Below are 17,308 nucleotides of genomic sequence, written 5' to 3' on the forward strand. Positions count from 1 at the left end.
GCTGGAGGTCTCAGAGGCACGCGAAGTGAAAGATGCAACTTGAAAAACAGGTAGAAACAAGGGGTAGAAACCAGCATGAGACATCTCAGCATCCCATAAGGGAAGCTTTATGGTGGGAATCTGGCTAGTCTGAAGTTCAGTGGGGCAAAGGGATTAGGCCAGCTCTACTCCAGCTTTCAGTAGGATTAGCTGGCCAAACAATACAAATGTCAGTGAGAGCTCAGCTTTGCAAAATAGATGTTTCACCAGAATAAAATTAGAAAAAAAGAGAAGAAACAGTGAATTTTTTTTTAGCTACTTATATATCTCCACTGAACAGCCCTGCTGAAAATACTAAAACCTGATTTTACAAGAAAGCTGAACTACTTCTGCATTCCTTTGTTCATTGATGCTGCCAATAATACTCTTAAGCATGCAGAAGCATTATACATTCTGTACCCCAGCCATTGAAAGAAATAGGTAAAGACAGCTAAACAAGCCTCCTGAAAGGCAACATCCATTTATTTGTGGGATGATTTCCCAAGGGAAATGGAAACCCCATCACCTGATATTTCCAAAGCCAAATTTTCAACTACCATGATAGCATGCAGGCAGACACCTGCAACTGAGGAATCAGATGCAGACCAATGCCCTCTTGATATGCCTCTTGCTGACAACTGGCATCACCCCCTTTAACTATTTTTTACGGCACTTACCAGTAAATATGTCAAGTCTGGTGGCTCCTGCATCTCTGAAAACAAAAAGTACAAAATTACCTTCCTCTGCCCACAGAGAAAAAAAAAAAAAAAGAAAATACATGTGACCAACAAAGCTGTACCAATTCTTCACCAGGCTCATATGCTTGTATGTTTCCTCATCTTTAGATTGTAAGCCCTTACATGAAAGATGGTCTCTTTTCTGTATGTGCATAGCACCCTTTGGTTATACCAACACCACACAACGAGTCATTTGGACAACAATAACAAGCCCTCTACTAACAGTTGCTGCTGAAGTATCTGAGACATTACAGTAATCCATTACACTTAAAGAAATATTTATCTCATACTAGTGTGGCAACTTAGTAGAGGAGATCATGTTACTGGCACTCAGTGTGTGTAGACTTAAAATTATTAATTTGCAGTCAAGAAAATTATATCCATTTGAAACTGTAAATAAAAGTTAGATTCAAAGTGGAGAAAAGTCACTTTCTCCTTTAGAGCCCAATCCTGCATTCTTTGACTACCCAAATCTTTTGCCTCCAATGAGAGCTGAAGTAATATAAGGAATCCAGAATTATGTCCTTACTTGCCTGAAAAGTTCCAGGAGCAGGTTGTTGGATTTCCCCTATAACAGTGGATGGCACCACTAACACCTAAAGCAGAGGAGATAGCTGTGTTCCCCCCAGGTTACCACGTGAGACTGCAATGCTACTGACTGTTCCAAAGGAAACAAAGATCCCTGAACTCAAGCCTTAGCAAAAAGTTTTGGATTTCACCTTTAATAAGTCATCAACAGGACTGGGACAGAATCATTCCACTAAGAGATGTAATTTTAACTTCAAAGCCATTTGTATCCATTTGTAGCAAGCTACCGGGATGCTGAAGGGCCCAGAGCAGATGAAAATGGCCCAGAGCAACGATTCTCACGTGTCCTTCTCAAGCTTTATAGAATTCAGCTGTCTTTCAAAGTAAAAATGCCTAAAGCAAGGCCTTAATGCAATATTTGTTTACTACAACCCTCCAGGAGACATGATGTTCCTTGGCCTTTATCCAAGCCATTTAGTTCACATACATATTGGAGAAAGCTATCATATCAGCAGCTATGGTTGATACCAAAAGAGACAATAAAAGGATTAAGAATTAGCAAGTTTTAGAATGGAAGCTCTTTCAGAAGAAATGAAGTCAAGAGTGCTAGCGAGGCATGGGGAAAGTCAGGAAGCTTAAACAAGTCAGGGACAGTGAAGAAAAAAACTAATGTTCCTGATGCTTATATGCAACAATCATGAGTCTCATATTACTATCTGTGATTTGTTTCAAACCCAAACACTCCAATTAAGGTAGGTCAGAGACTCAGAGCACCAGCTAATGGGAATCTTGGTGACAAGGTCTAGCCCAGAAAAGAAGGCATGATTCGAAGATCATCGAGTGCCTTAAATGTTGAAGAAGTGAGGTTTTTACCCACGAAAGCTTATGCCCAAATAAATCTGTTAGTCTTTAAGGTGCCACCAGACTCCTTGTTGTTTTTGTAGATACAGACTAACACAGCTACCCCCTGATACTTAAATGTTGATAGTTTGTCAGTTACTCACCTATTTCTATTAACACCTCAGAGCTACTGATCTGGAAGAAATTCCACATTTCAGACCAAAATGGTTAATAATGGATTTTAGAGAGAGTTAGTTTGGCATCAAACACCCATTTCCTGTCAAAGTTACCTCCTCTTATCTGATCCTTTAATGAAGTGATATAGATGAATCTGTCACAAATCTTTCCACAGCATCTCACTGATGGCAGAGATAAGATTCAGATTTCACTACTGGGTCACGTAGGAGAATTATGCCAGTAATTTTACAGGGATCAGAAGTCTGCAGTAGCAAAGGGAAGAAACAAATCTTGGCCCAATAACTTTTCTGTACTCTTCCCAATATCCAGGTGCAATCCCTCTTTAATTGCTTCACTATTCTTAGCAATTGTCCCACATAGAATCTTCAAGAGACTAGATGCAATGCAAAATATCCATGGAAAATTAGTTTTTCCACAAGTACAGGAGAACTTGGTTAATCCTTTAACTCACATGCAAAATAAAATGGTCACCTCTCTCTATTTACTAGGAAGTATTTAATAGAGAGTTCCTAAGGCTTCATATTACTAAAAATACTAGAAACATTTATTAAAATGCTATGGAGAATCATAAAGAACTAAAACTTACCTACACTAGTCATGTCAATCAACGAAGCACATTTTGCGATGAGTCATTGCTTGCTCGTCATGTACCTTTACCTAATGACTAGCTGGCAAAATTCATTAATCAGAAATATATCTCCCAAACTTTCATTTTAATTAGCAAAATTCTATTGCACTGGTTGAAAGGACATGTCAAGATTTTTCTGCCAGCCAAGATTTTTCTTGGTACTTGAAGAGTTATTCTTACTGGATTTAGCTTAATGAGTCTAACCAAGCAGCTATCTTTTCTATTTTAAAAATGCTTCATAACAGAAACAGGGTCTGACATTCTAGTTCTTGCCACCTGAACAATGGAGAATAATTTAAAGGGTTGAAATGACCCTTCCCATACAACCGCTATTTTCCAACTTGAAGATAATAGGAAAACTGTGCATTGAAAACTGGTAGTAGTTAAACTGGTAGCACACTGAAGACCTAGCATTATCCTGGGAGCTATTTTATTTTTAGCTACAATCAAAGTTACTAAGTTAAAGGAAAGTTTAAAAATTCAGTTTCTCCATGTTTGAACATTTTGGCACAAACTACAAAAACCAGCTTTGCATTATGAAATACTTTCCCAGTTAGTGAGTCACGCACAGCGTGACTAATCATTTTGCATACTTGAAAGAATTAGACCTATTTAAAACAACTAAACTCTTAAAATGAAGCTGTATGTGTGCACAATAAAAATGTTTTAGTCAGTTGATACTTTGGGGTCCCTGCAGCTAGCAAAACTACAGCCAATCACAAGTATCTCCTCAGAGTGTGTTGGACAGCCATTTCCAAGACCTGAGTCCAGTCAACATTAACTAGCAGATGTGCCCTAGGGGCTAGGGCATATTGGAAACTCTCTATATTATGGGAAGGGAGAGCACAAAGAAGAATAAAGAAAAAGGGGAAGAGGTACAAAGAAAGCAGATGAATGGGTACAGCATAAAGGGGGCTCCTCATGCGTCAATTTACTATTAACCACACTGGGCTTGTCTACACTTGAAATGCTGCAGCTGTGCCGCTGTCGCGCTTCAGTGTAGATACTCACTGCAGTGATGGGAGGGGTTTTCCCATCGGTCTACTGAATCCACCTCCCCAAGGGGCTGTAGCTAGTTCAACAGGAGAATTCTTCCATCAAGCCTAGCACAGTCTACACTAGGGGTTAAACCGGTTAACTACATCACTCAGGGCATGGGTTTTTCACACCCCTGAGCAGTACAGCTGTCAATTTAACTATTGAGTAAAGGCCTGGCCTCAGCATATGTAACACCACCCCAGCATTAACCCACTTGAGAGAACACGTATGCAGTGAGGCCTACACAACAGGCCTGCAGCCAAATCCTCCTTAACACACCTAAGTCTGAACTTGCTTGTTTTTGTCACCTTATATGCAGTCTTTGCACCCAAGCCTTCAAACACTGAGCATAGCGTTTGCTACTGTGAACAGCAATTATACATTTAGTTTGCAGAATCAGACCTTTTATGATTACATTCAATCATTAAAGTTACCATGATTTGCTAGTGAGACATACTGTAGGCCTAATATTTGAGGGACCAACCCTACGAAATGCTCAGTGACCTCAAATTCCAGTGAGGGCACCCGGCCTCTCAGAATCAGTGCTTTAAAATGCTTCATAACTTCAATTAATGAAGAACAATTAAAGCTGAAGTAGGACAAGTACTGTTTCACTCAGGAGCGGCGCCAGGGTTTTTGCCGCCCTAGGCGGCAGCGCTCCTCCTCTGAGCATTCGGCGGCGGGGGTCCTTCCGCTCCACGTCTTCGGGGCACTTCGGCAGCGGGTCCCGGAGCGAGTGAAGGACCCGCCGCCGAATTTCCGCCGAAGACCCGGACCGGAAGGACCCTCCGCCGCCACATTTCCGCCAAGGACGGCAAAATGCCGCCCCCCAAATCCTGCCGCCCTAGACGAACGCCTAGGGTCACCTAGTGGAAGCGTCGGCCCTGGTTTCACTGAGATCATGTTCCATGGTACACTTGTATGTAATTTAGGCCATGTCTATGTTACAGCATTGACAGTAGGAGGCTATGCTGAGATAGACAAACTAGCAAAATAGTTGTAGTATAGACAAGGTGACAGGCAACCCTGAAAATTACTTTATCACTTCCACTCGTGGAAACATTTCCCCACCTCTCACTGGCAGAGTCAGCCTTGCTAAACATTTAAACCCATAAATAACAGAACTTGGGTTCTACAAGTATAATATTTACCGGGCGTTGTCAATCAGTTCAGCAATCGCTCCAAAGAGAAAGTTGTGAGTGGTGCTAAAATAAAGGTAAAAGTTGGTTAAAACCTACAAGCAATTGGTAATAACAAATCAAGCATCTGTGTATTATGGAATCTACATAAGTGATATGTTCAGTTCCTGACACTGAAACACATGAAATTCTATGAAAGCAGCTTTTAACTTAAGATTCAAATACACACATACTATTGTGAAGGTTACTGGTAAAGATTTCTAAAAACTGAATATGCAGGCAGAATATGCTGGTCACTCTGCACTTTAACCTGTTATGTATATTGCATTCTCTAATTATGCGTGTTACACATCAGAACATTTTTACTCCCCTAGTGGTGAAGCAGTTAAAAGGGCTTGTTTTCTGTTACGATATAAGCCAAAAAAAATTGTACCCTATTGATTTTTTTTTAAGTTGGTAGAAAAAGCTAATTTCATTTTGTGGCACTGGCAAGTAGCAACACAAGCTCCCTGTGATGCTATGACCTATTAAGAACTATATAGACATCAATATTCTTGAGCCTAGTTCTGGTCTCACAACAGTGTAACTCCATTCCCAGTGCGTTTACTCTCTATTTACTATTCTGATGAGATTTAAAATCAGGCTGTATCTCCCCAAGGACTGAGGATTCAATTTCATATTTTCAGATAGTTCAAGGTCAGAACAGATCACTAGATCATCGAGACCAGTGAATTTCAACCTGTGGTCTGCAGACCCCTGGGGGACACAGACTATGTCTAAGATTTCCAAAGGAGTCCGCACCGCTATTCAAAAAATTTTAGGGGCCCACCAATGAAAAAAGGGTGAAAATACTGAACTAGGCTTACTTCCTGTATATCACAGGCCATTAAATTACACCGGATACCCCACACTGAGCCCAATAACTTTAGTTAAACTAAGCACTTTCGTCCTCAGGCATCTAAACTGTTGTGTGCCACTGGCAGAGAACAAGAAAGACTGAGGTGCTACTAATGCCAAAGACCCCTGCAATAGCAAGGAACTGATTAGGTGAGTTATGTCTAGATGATCCCAACAGCCATCTATTCCCCTTGCTGCAGAGGAAGGTCCTCCAAGGTCCTTACCAATATGACCCAGGAGAAATCCCTTCCTTAGCCCATATATAGCAATCAGTCAGACCCTGATCATGTGATCAAGATCCACCAGCCAGACATCTAATTCAGAGGATTCCTTGTCCAACTCAGGAGCACTAGACCCATTCGTGGTCCTACCTCCAGCTGTGGTCAATCTGTGGTGCTTCTGCCACCCCTACTGCCCCAACAATGCATCTGGGCAATTGTGCATCCGGGGATAAAAACTTGCACATAAGGATCAATTCATCCTGCATTCAGCAACAGCAGGTGATTTAAGGTACAGGAGCAGGAGGATGGGAGACAGATTAACAGATTGACTCAAAGGCAGGTGGCATTCTCCACAGAATTAGGGATTTAGCTCAACTGTGTTAAATACAACTGTGCTGTAAATCACACCAACAGCTGATAATGCCCACTGCTACCTGCAAGAATACTAATGGTGCTCTAGTTACAGAACTTGTGAGACTTTTAATTTTAACACTGTATTTTCAAGTTTTATTATTGGGATTTATAAAGAGACACATTATAGACTAAAGCTTGTCCTCAAAATCCTATACTCTCAATGAAGAATTTTTGGCAGAGCATTATTCTAACATTAAAAGAGCATCTGAAATTCAAGTACACCTCTACCCCGATATAATGCGTCCCTATATAACACGAATTCGAATATAACACGGTAACGCAGTGCTCCGGGGGGGGCGGGGCTGCGCACTCCAGCAGATCAAAGCAAGTTCGATATAATGCAGTTTCACCTATAACACGGTAAGATTTTTTGGCTCCCAAGGACAACGTTATATCGGGGTAGAGGTGTACTGTTTATTTGTACATCTCAAACTATTGAGCTACAAAAATGGAACATGACAGTAACACAAGACTCTTGAGAAAGGGTTTAAACTCTGCTCTTTTATGTAAGGAATAATATCCTTCAATTCCCACCCAAAAGGTTATTTAAGTGGTAATAAAAATCATTACTTCTTGTCCTAACTAAACTACTTCTACTTTGCACACATGTTCCAGCAACTGTGCAGCCACACCAGTGCAAGCAGTAACATAAGTGCTAGACTAGGCAGAGCCCAAGCCCTTTCTGAAAGAGAGTTTTTTAAGCCACCCAAGCACTATGTACAACAACAGTGCTTACGTCATTGTTGGCACAAAGGCGGGAAAAATGTGTGTAGCATTTTCTAGTGCAGATGCAGCCTGGGACTCCAACAACCTTAGCATTTTTTGCCACGGGCCACTGTTACCTAACCCATTCAAGGGAGCACTAGAATAGACTAGCTGCCAGCGTGTAAAACTGTTGCCTATGTCTTAGCAAGATTAGAAGACAATAGTTAAGACAGCAGCAGCCAGTGTACACTAGTTCGTGACCTGTGCTGATTCAGTCTCCTGCAGGCAGCAGCGATGGCTGCTACTGCCACTAGAGCTGCAGTGGTGGTGCAAGCGTGGGAGACAAAATACACAGGAAAAGAAAGCACCTCAGATAGGAACACATCAGAGGCTTCTTAACATTTTCCAGATTTCTTCAGCTTTTCGCACAGAAAGACCAGCTAACTTTTCCTCCCCACAACCAACTTTTATTGAACTCAGGAAGCTACAGTCAAATGGACTGAGCATAGATGTGGGAGTCAGAGGGGTATAGTTCTGTTACTAATTTAGCTATCAAATTGATGTATGTCCCTTGGGCAAGTCACTCAATCCAAATGACCTTAAATGCTTGATATTTTGGCGTGCTTAGATGCTGGCAATTCCCCTTGCCTTCAGTTGCTGATGCGCAATGCTTCAGGAAAAGTACAAAGCCAAACTCTGGGGCAGAAAATTAAGTACCCAGAAGTAGCAAATGTTTTTGAAAATATACGCTTTAACCCCCGTGCCTCGGTTTCCCTACCTGAGAAATGACATACCTACCTTTTTAAAGCTCTTTGAGAGCTACAGATGCAAGCAGTTGTAGACTTGGTGGAGACAACAGAGGTTTTATTTTAAAAGACATTCCCTATGTTGTTGAAAGGGAATTGCCAGCACTTGGGTAGGAACTGCGTTTACAACAACAACAACAGATGGAAAGTTTCCCTTGCAAAGCCAGCTGGAGAGTGTAAGGGGCTTGGGCCCGAGGGGGAGTGGGGTGGGTTTAGTATTATCCTTCTAAAGAGAATAGACCGTTTATTTAGGGAAACCTGAGTGTATGACTCAGCAGCCCAAGCACACACCCAGATGGTACAGCCCTTTACCGCTGCTTGAGCCTGTAAGCACAGGGCATGCACCCACCACGCTACCCAGGTGCTCATGCCTTCTGCCACTGCTGCTGCCCCCAACACACCGGCGCCGCGGTCTTCCCACCCGCAGTGCCCCATGCTGCTGTGACCAGCGGGGGGCCCCGGCGTGCACCAGGCACAGCGGGAGCCGGACACTCTCCGCGCCCGCCTGGAAGAGCCACTCACGAGTTGGCGTGGAGATAGTCCAGCCTCAGCTCCGCCCTGCGCAGAGCCCCGTAGCGCTCGGCCGAGGCCATCGCCGCCGCCGCCTGAGCCAGCCCGGGTGGGACAAGCCGCGCCCCCTAGTGGCCGCACGGGGCTGGGACCAGGCGCTCGGGGCGGGGCCCTGGTGCGCGGGAGGCGGCCCCTGGCGGCGGCAGCGCGCAACGCAACCGCAGCGCCTGAGCGGGGGCGAAGGGAGCTGAACGTTCTGCTCCAAGTGACCCGTCCCCTGGGGCAGGACCCCGGGCAGAGCCGCGTTTTGCAAGCCAGAGACTGGCCAAGTGCAACAGGAAAGGGGAAATCCCCTAGTAAAGAGAGAGGGCAGAGCTGAACTCCACTCACACGCTTAGGGACAGTGGGGGAGCTAATAAGGGGCAGGGGATGACCCAGCCCCTCCATGGGCACCTACAGAACCCCCACAGCACCCACTGCCTCAGCCCTTTGCATCCCCCTAGCCACCCAGAACCACCCAGCACCCTGCGTGTCCCACCTCTCTCAAGCACCCACCAGCCTGCCTCCTGCAGCCCCAAACATCCTTCTCCCCTTAATCCCTTGCATCCTCCCAGAACCCACCAGCTCTCCTGGGGCATTCATTGATCACCCCCAGCCCTTTTTACAGAGCCCCTGGCACCACGCATAACAGTCTCCTACACAAAGCCTCTTGCCCATCCCTCAGTCATGCAACACTCATAATGCTTTCACAGAGCCCCCTTTTCAGTCCCACTAGCAGTTAATCTAGAATGCTTAAGCCTTAACTCCTGTCACAGTATATTTAAAAGGGGGAATTGTTTGCAGTAGAACAGTCAGAATTGCCCTTTTGAATAAAAGGACTTATCTTTTCATCCATGCAGAAGGATCCTGCATTCATTTTATTTAACATTCGGTTTTAATTTTTTTAAAATGCCAATGAACTGCTTCAGTAGCTTTCCTAAAGTTTATCACGTCTGTCAAAGTAATTTTTCTTTTTAGCTTTTATATTTTTGGATTTTTATTTCAAATGGCATGTTATAACAACATTCAAAAGTATGGCATTTAAAACAGACTCCACTAAAATTTGAATAAAACCAATATTGCAGTGTGACCCGGAATTCTTATGTAGTTCATATGTTAACCATGTGTTCCAAAAAATAAGAAAAAGAAACAAGGAGAGAGGAAGTCTTTCATTAAAACGTGTTCTTGCCAACAATTCTGTGAAGCTTTACTAAATATTCTGTGAAGCTTTACCAAATATCAAAACATTGCAATCCAATGCATTTAAGTTTGTTGTCGATTATACTTCTGCTGTTTATGCAAATATGAAGGGATTGCTCCTGTTGAAGTCAGTGACTTCAATAGCAGTGGAGTCAGGCATAAAACCTAGAAAGTAGCATGGAGGTGGGGTGTCTTTGTAACAAGTGGTGATGGCGACCAACAGAAAACAAATCACCAAGTTGACCAAACTCTGATAATACAGGCTATGGAGCTGCTAAGCAATTTTTTTTTTTTTTTTTGCACCATGGGGACTTATCATGGCAATTGGCAATGCTGTTCAAGTATATTATGTCATTGACAAAAGGAGACATATTACACAAATTTTCACATCAGGCTTGAGAGCGAGCCTGCCTTGCACTTACTCCACAGTTGAAGCTCCTGTCCCGCGAAGCTGGGCCCAGCTCCCCGCTCTGCACATTGTGACACTGGGACGCCATATGCCATGTTGCAATGCCACTCAGATGAAAATTGCTACTATAATACGTATAAAACCCCAAGGATTACTAATGCACTTAATGTCAAGAACCTGTCTCACTTGAAATTCTATTTCTAGTCCAGCTTGGAGCAAGTCTAATTGACAAGATTCAAAACAAATTCTGCCAGCACCCAACAACACATCCAGTGCTAAGGCTCTCAAAGTTAACACCATTTCAGTCAATCCATTGTTAGTAATGTTGGGAATTTTTGTTCACAGGTTTCCCTGGTGTAGATGCGGGATTTGAAGTGGAATTCGAAGATTCCAAGTGGAATCTACAGGTATCTCGAAGTTCAGGGCAGGATTCTGCAAAGTCCTGGGTGCTCTATTGGCACCGAATCCCCAACTGGTGTCAACATGCCCCTTTTAAGTCAGTGTCAAAGCAGCACCCAACTTCAGTTGTGCAGGAGGGCACACAACACATCACAAGATCAAGCTCTCAAAACTAATTTTAAAAAAGAGTGGATAACTCTAACGTTGCTGTAGTATGCCGCAAGCCCCACAATGTGGATTTGTATTTTATTCTCTTATTGTACAATTTGATATTGGATCCTATTTATTTGAATGCTTAAACAGTGATTGGAAATGTGGGTTTGTTGAAAAAAGGGAAAATAAATTAAACAGATCATAAGTGTGGGGCATTTATTGGGATTGCATATACCTGGCTGTTTACAGTACAAACTGGACAGCCTGACTGGGCCAAATGGCTATTGATTTTCCTGTTAATGAGGCGCTCCAACTCTTCAATTCACAGCAGCAGAATCTGAACATGAAAACAAAAGTTAAAGTCCATTTTCATTTGGAAGATGGATTAGAATCAAACATTCATTTTCATAGTTATGGGTCATGTTTTCCAAACATGCTCAGTGACTTGGGGTGTTTCAAATTTTCAGTGCCCAAATGGGGACATCTTAAAAGTGCCAAAATTTAGAGGGTGGAGTGGCCACCCCAAGCAGACCCTATAAAGATTCAAGCTTTAACAACCCTTCCAATACACTAACATAAAATAGTTATTTGATTTATTCCTCTTATGCACCATCCATATGTTGCTTATTTTCTTGATGGTAGGCTCCAATGGGTAGGGAGTGACTTCTTTGTATTTGCAAAGATCTGGCACAGTGCTCCCCCCACATCCAGACTGGGGCCTCTGGTTACTACTCTAACAAATCAACACAACATTACATGGTGCATTTTTACCCCCACTATTCTCTTGGTATTTCCTGGTTGCACAAATGAGTGAGGTAGTGCCCTTTAATTGGTAGTTCATCCTCATGAGCACTGCTTGTACTTTTTTACATGTTAGTTTAATTTATAATTATTATAGTCGGGTTTAAATGCCAATAAGAACTGAACTTGATGTGCCTCTCTGGTTTCCACACTGCAGCATTCTCTGTGGTGCATCCCCTCCTTTCAACAGTGAACGCGGGCTGCTGTAGTGTAGAAGATGTACAGAGTTTAAAATTAAGCTGATCTTAAAAGAACAGCTGTCTCCTCAGCACATGCCTCTGGTGCCCTTTATTGCCGAAGGAAGACTAAGCTCCTCAGTTATGAACATTGGGTGCCCATACGCCCATCTCTTCCCCAACACAGAGGGCTGCACTCGTGGATCCTGGCCAGAGAGACTTAGAACATAGTGGGAGAAGTGAAGATCTGCCTATGCCACATGTTTCCCTTTCCTGCGTGGCAGAAAACCTGCTACAGGGACATTATATCCAAGTTGAAAGGACATAGGGCGGGTCACATTTTGGTAGCTGTCCCTCACCCACCCACAGGCAATAGAGTATACTCAAGCATTGAAAGCGGGAGCTGGGCTATCTAGCAAGCCCTATGAGGGCAGCAGAGCTGAGTTGTAATTTCAGAGAGCCAGAGGTTTAGAGGAGGAACGAAACAGTTTATTCTGATATTGTTTTAAATGTTACAGTTGGGTTAAACATGCAAATGACTTAAAAACAGCCAGACTCAACCAATCCTCTTCTCCTTCCTCAGCTGAAGGCTGGGAAAGTTATGGCTCCAGTGGCAGCCTATAAAGTATGTCTTTGCTTCAGTCTTTCAGCAAAAGGTAATGAATCTAAGACGTGAGTGGTCTAATTCTCCATTGTAAGCCACCTTCTGCCATTATGTACACCAGAGAAAAATGAGGGCAGAGTGACTATAAAAAGCTACCAAACCAGCAAGCAGTGTTTATATTCACTTGGCATTGGTGAAAGTGACTGCAGAAACAGGTCTGATATTTCCAGTGGGAAAAAAACAAGCAGATTTGTTTTTGAAGAGATCAACAATTTTGAGCCACAGTTATATATCATAAGAATTCAATACAGGGCAACAATAGTTTCTTTTGCAGGTCACCTTTAAGACTGCCCTTTCTCCTAGGAAGATAGCAGAAAGAGGATGAGACAACTCTACAGTTAGTGTTGTTTATAGAACCTTAGCAACACAATTTACTTAATTTGGGTTCCACTCTCTACCCACCTCTGGTTACAATTATGAGTGGTTTTTACTTATGATGCAGTACATATATTCTAATCTCAATTCTTCAAGTTTTCCATTCAGGCCCAGAAGTTGGGGTGAAAATGCTGTCCTGGCTGGGCAAATCAAAAACTATGACTACTCAAAGTAAGCAGGCTAACCTAAAATGTGACACTATTCTCAGTGCTAGAAGCTATAAAATTCACATAAATGGCTCAACTTCCTCATGATAAACACTTAATGGTATAACAATAACTTTTCTGTGAAGAATTTTAAAAGTGTCATGCTTTTCAAGCAGGAGCGAATGCTAGTCCTGTTAGCTATTATTCACAATAAACGATCACCATAGCTCTTAATTTGATCCTATGCACAGCACACACGCTCATCCATTTATACTGTCGCCTGAGAAAAATAGGTAATAATGAGCTCCCATGTTACGTGCTATAGGAGATCTTTGAAAGCAGACAAGCCATCAGTATGCATTTAAACATTCTAGACACGCTGAGGGTTGCTTTTAAGGGTTTGTCTTCATTGCAGTGTTAGATCAGGATAGAACTTGAGTATTGGCCCCAGCCTGACTCCTGCCCACACATAAGAATCTCTAGCTTGAGTTAAGTAGTGCTTTAAGCTCATACTAGATGGCCCATCAGAGGGCTGTTGAAGCTCAAGTGCTGCTGAGTTAGTAAGCTACAGTCAACTTGAGTTCTGGGAGACCCCCAACACTTTCCCCAAATTCCCAACCCGGGGGTATTTGTCGTATTTTCCCCCTGCCTTATAACTGGAAGGTCTCCACACTGTATCAATACCATACTTTGATGGTTGAAACCCGTCTTGCACATGGTTCTCTGCCCCATAGCATTTGTTCTAGCTCTGCTATTGCATTTGTTCAGTAAGATGTCAACTTAAGAGGGGGGACACTTCTAACCAGTGTGTGCTAGCATGGGTCAGGCTGACACTCAGCTGCTTGTTCAGTTTTGCCATGGTGGTTATGGTTAGGGGTGGGGGATATGATAAAAGAAGCTTGTCATTCCTTGTGTTGAACCAATCTGTACAAGGAGATGTGTGGGGGAGGGTGGGCAAACTAAGACTCTGATAGGCTTCGTATCTGTGAATCACAGATGGAAATCAAGTAGGTTGTCATGCAGATCATTTGCAGCTGATATTGGATTGGGTCACAAATTACTGCTGGTGTCAATGAGGATGAAGCTGAGAACAACCGAAAAACGTGCCAGGAACTAAGATTTATTACGAGGACAAATTGAAAGAGCCAGGTAGTAGGAAAGAATAGAAAGAAGCCACAAAGAAAAACATCACTTCTTTGATGAAAGAAGAAATGGACATAGAAGAGATATGAAAGAGTGTAAAAAATGGGATTATGTGAGTGGCTGAATAAGCTATGGAATGAATGTTTTGAAGAGCTGTACAACATGCAGAACACAAGTAGATGAAAAGGACCTGGAGAAGTTTTCCAGTACGAACAAGGGAGAGCCAGAATTCTTAGAAGTAGTAAGGATCTCTATAGACAGTTTGAAAAAGAAAAAGGCACTGGGAAGTGAGAACATAACCACAAAGCTGCTGCAAGCAAGTGAGGAACACATGATAAAGGTGATGCACGAGCTATTCAACAACATTTACAAACAAGAGCAAGGGCTGAGCAAATGAGGGAAAGCAATAGCAGCACCGATCTTAGGGGGGGAAATGGGAGACAAGAGCAAATGTAAGAACTACACTGGAGTCTACTTACGGAGTGTGCTGCGAAAAGCATTCACCAAGACATTGCAGAGAAGAAGGAAGAAGGATGGGGAAGCAGTGGCTGCAGCGGAATAGGCCAGATTTAGACTAGGATGAAGTACAATAGATCAGCTATTTGTGATAAAACCGATCTTGAAGAAGTACACAAACTACAATCGAGCTTGCTAAAACAACTTTATAGACATCAAACAGCTTTTTGGTCGCATCGAGCAGAAAGGTTGTGGCAACTTTTGAGATTATATGGCATCCTCAAGAAACTGATTAAACTAATAGAAAACATATACAGCATGCCAATGAGTGTGGTTAGAGTATACAAGAAGTTGACAAAAAGATGATGACTGTAGGAGTGAGACAAGGATGCACGCTAGCACCAGATTTGCTCAACTTTGTACTGGAAGCAGTAATGGCTAAAGCACTGAGAGATGAAATGGAAGGAGTCATGCTATGTGGGAGGACAGTGATTAACCATAGTTTCACAGATGATATTGACCTCTTAGCATTGACCAAGGAGGCTCTACAGAGAATAACTAACAAGAAAACCAGGAAATGCAGAAAATTAGGACTGAAGACGAGCATGGAGAAGAATCAGAAGAAAAGAGGAAAAGGTAAAATCAGAGACAAAGAACTAGAACAAGTGGAAAAAATGTGTATACCTTGACTAGTATAGAAGAAAGGAAATTGTGAAGAAGACATAAAAAGAAGAATCAGACTAGTTACTGTGGCATTCAGAAAACTTGGCAAGACTGGAAGGATAAGGACATTTCAATAATGAAAGTCAGCATATATGAGGCAACTGTAATGCATGGGTCGGAATGTTGGAATATGAGGAAACCTGATGAATGAAAAATACTGACTGCAGTAATGACCTAGCTGTGGGGAACACAGAGTTTCAAGACTGCAGAAAATAGTGATAAGAAAATGGTTAGGTGTCATGGAGTGCTCTGACTACTAGGGTGTCTCAGCCTGGCTGGTCTGGGGATTAGCTCTGCCAGTCTGACACCTCTTCCTGCAGCTCAGTCACATGCCCTGCCATGCCTCTTTCTCTCTCTACAATTCACGGTGCGCTCTCTTCATGGCTTGGGCCTCTGGCCAGGTTACTGTAGTTTTCCTCTTCTGGGGGTGTATGTACCAAAGTCTCTCTGTACCGACTGTCCCAGGCAGTCTTCCAATTCACTGTCCCTCAATGGTGCCACTTCCCCTGTGGCTGGTAAGGGAACCAAAGCCTGTTTACTTCTTTGGGCTCCAGCCCATGGACCCTAAAACCAGCGGCTAAGGTTTGCACTGTCCCACACCTTGCTGCTCTTTCGCTGGGCTGCTTCCTACATTGCCTCTGTCAGGCTCCTTCACCACACTCCTCTGGGCATGCCCTTCCTTCTGGGCCAAGCTCCCTTCGCTTTTCCTAGCTTGAGAGAGAGGGACAGCAGACTGCCTCACTGCAGCCCTCTCTGCCCTCAGCTACCTGGTTTTATACAAGCCCCACCTGTTCCTATTCAGGTGAGCCAATGCTAATGAACATTTTTATCAATGACCTAGAAAAGAAAAAATACTCACTGTTAAAGTTTGCAGATGACACAAAATCTGGGGGAGTGGTAAGTAATGAAGAGGACAGCTCACTGACCCCTATATAGATCTGGACTGCTTGCTAAGTTGGGTGTAAGCAAATAATATGCATTTTAATATGGGAAAATGTAACTGTTTACGTCTAGGAACAAAGAATGGAGACTATACTTACAGGATGGGGGACTGTATCCTGGACTGCAGTGACTCTGAAGAAGATTTGGGGTTGTGGTGGATAATCAGCTGAACATGAGCTCCCAGTGCGACACTGTGGCTAAAAGGGTTAATGCGATCCTTGGACTCATAAAGAGGGGAATCTCAAGGCGGAGTGTAGAGTTATTTCACCTGTTTTTGGCACTGGTGCAGCTACTGCTGGAATACTGTGTCCAGTTCCGGTGTCCACAATTCATAAAGGATGTTGATAAATGGGAAGAGAGTTCAGAGAAGAGCCATGAGAGTGATTAAAGGATTAGAAAACCTGCCTTGTGATGGACTCAAGGAACTCAATCTGCTTAGCTTAACAAAGAGTTTAACAGTCTGTAAACTACATTGTGACCAAATATTTAATCATGGGCTCTTCAATCCAGCAGAGAAGGGTATAACACCATCCAATGGCTGGAAGCTGAAGCTAGACAAATTCAGACTGGAAATAAGGTGTACATTTTAAACTATTATGGTAATTAATTAAGTTTGGATGTTTTTCTAAAAGATCTGTTCTAGGAATTATTTTGGGGAAGTTCTATGGTCTCTGTTATACAGGAAGTCAGGCAGGATGATCACAATGGTCCCTTCTGGCCTTGAAATCTATGAAAAATATTAAACTGAAGAGCAGACCCTTGCCATGTGCTACATTTACAGTATGAGCTTGATGTGCTATTTCATGTTACCAAATTACATTTATGTATACATGTAAAAAATAACTGTTGGGGCATATTAGAAGCCCAGCTCACAAAGTCCAAAGGGTACGAAGAGATGCACGTAAGACAAATCTGAACTAAGCACTGTACCCTGCCCTCTGTCTGCACCGACTGCTTACACGTAGCTGGTGAATGATTTATAAAACCTAAAGATAGCAAAGTA

General features: G+C 42.9%; 1 protein-coding gene across 1 annotated transcript in view; it reads right to left on the reverse strand.

The window, feature by feature from the left end:
* The window catches only part of MORC1 (MORC family CW-type zinc finger 1), a 95,289-nt gene extending 86,527 nt beyond the window's left edge, over positions 1-8,762 (reverse strand). Inside the window, exons 1-3 of the mRNA XM_026659047.1 lie at positions 8,692-8,762; positions 5,139-5,192; positions 696-730 (exon numbers count right to left, since the gene is read on the reverse strand). Coding sequence (XP_026514832.1) covers positions 696-730; positions 5,139-5,192; positions 8,692-8,762 — 160 coding nt within the window. The remainder of the gene's footprint in view (positions 1-695; positions 731-5,138; positions 5,193-8,691) is intronic.
* Between the last annotated feature and the right edge of the window lie 8,546 nt (positions 8,763-17,308).

This window comes from Terrapene carolina, unplaced genomic scaffold (genome assembly GCF_002925995.2).
Source record: "Terrapene carolina triunguis isolate 2854851 unplaced genomic scaffold, T_m_triunguis-2.0 Scaffold558, whole genome shotgun sequence".
Taxonomy (NCBI): Eukaryota; Metazoa; Chordata; order Testudines; family Emydidae; genus Terrapene; species Terrapene triunguis.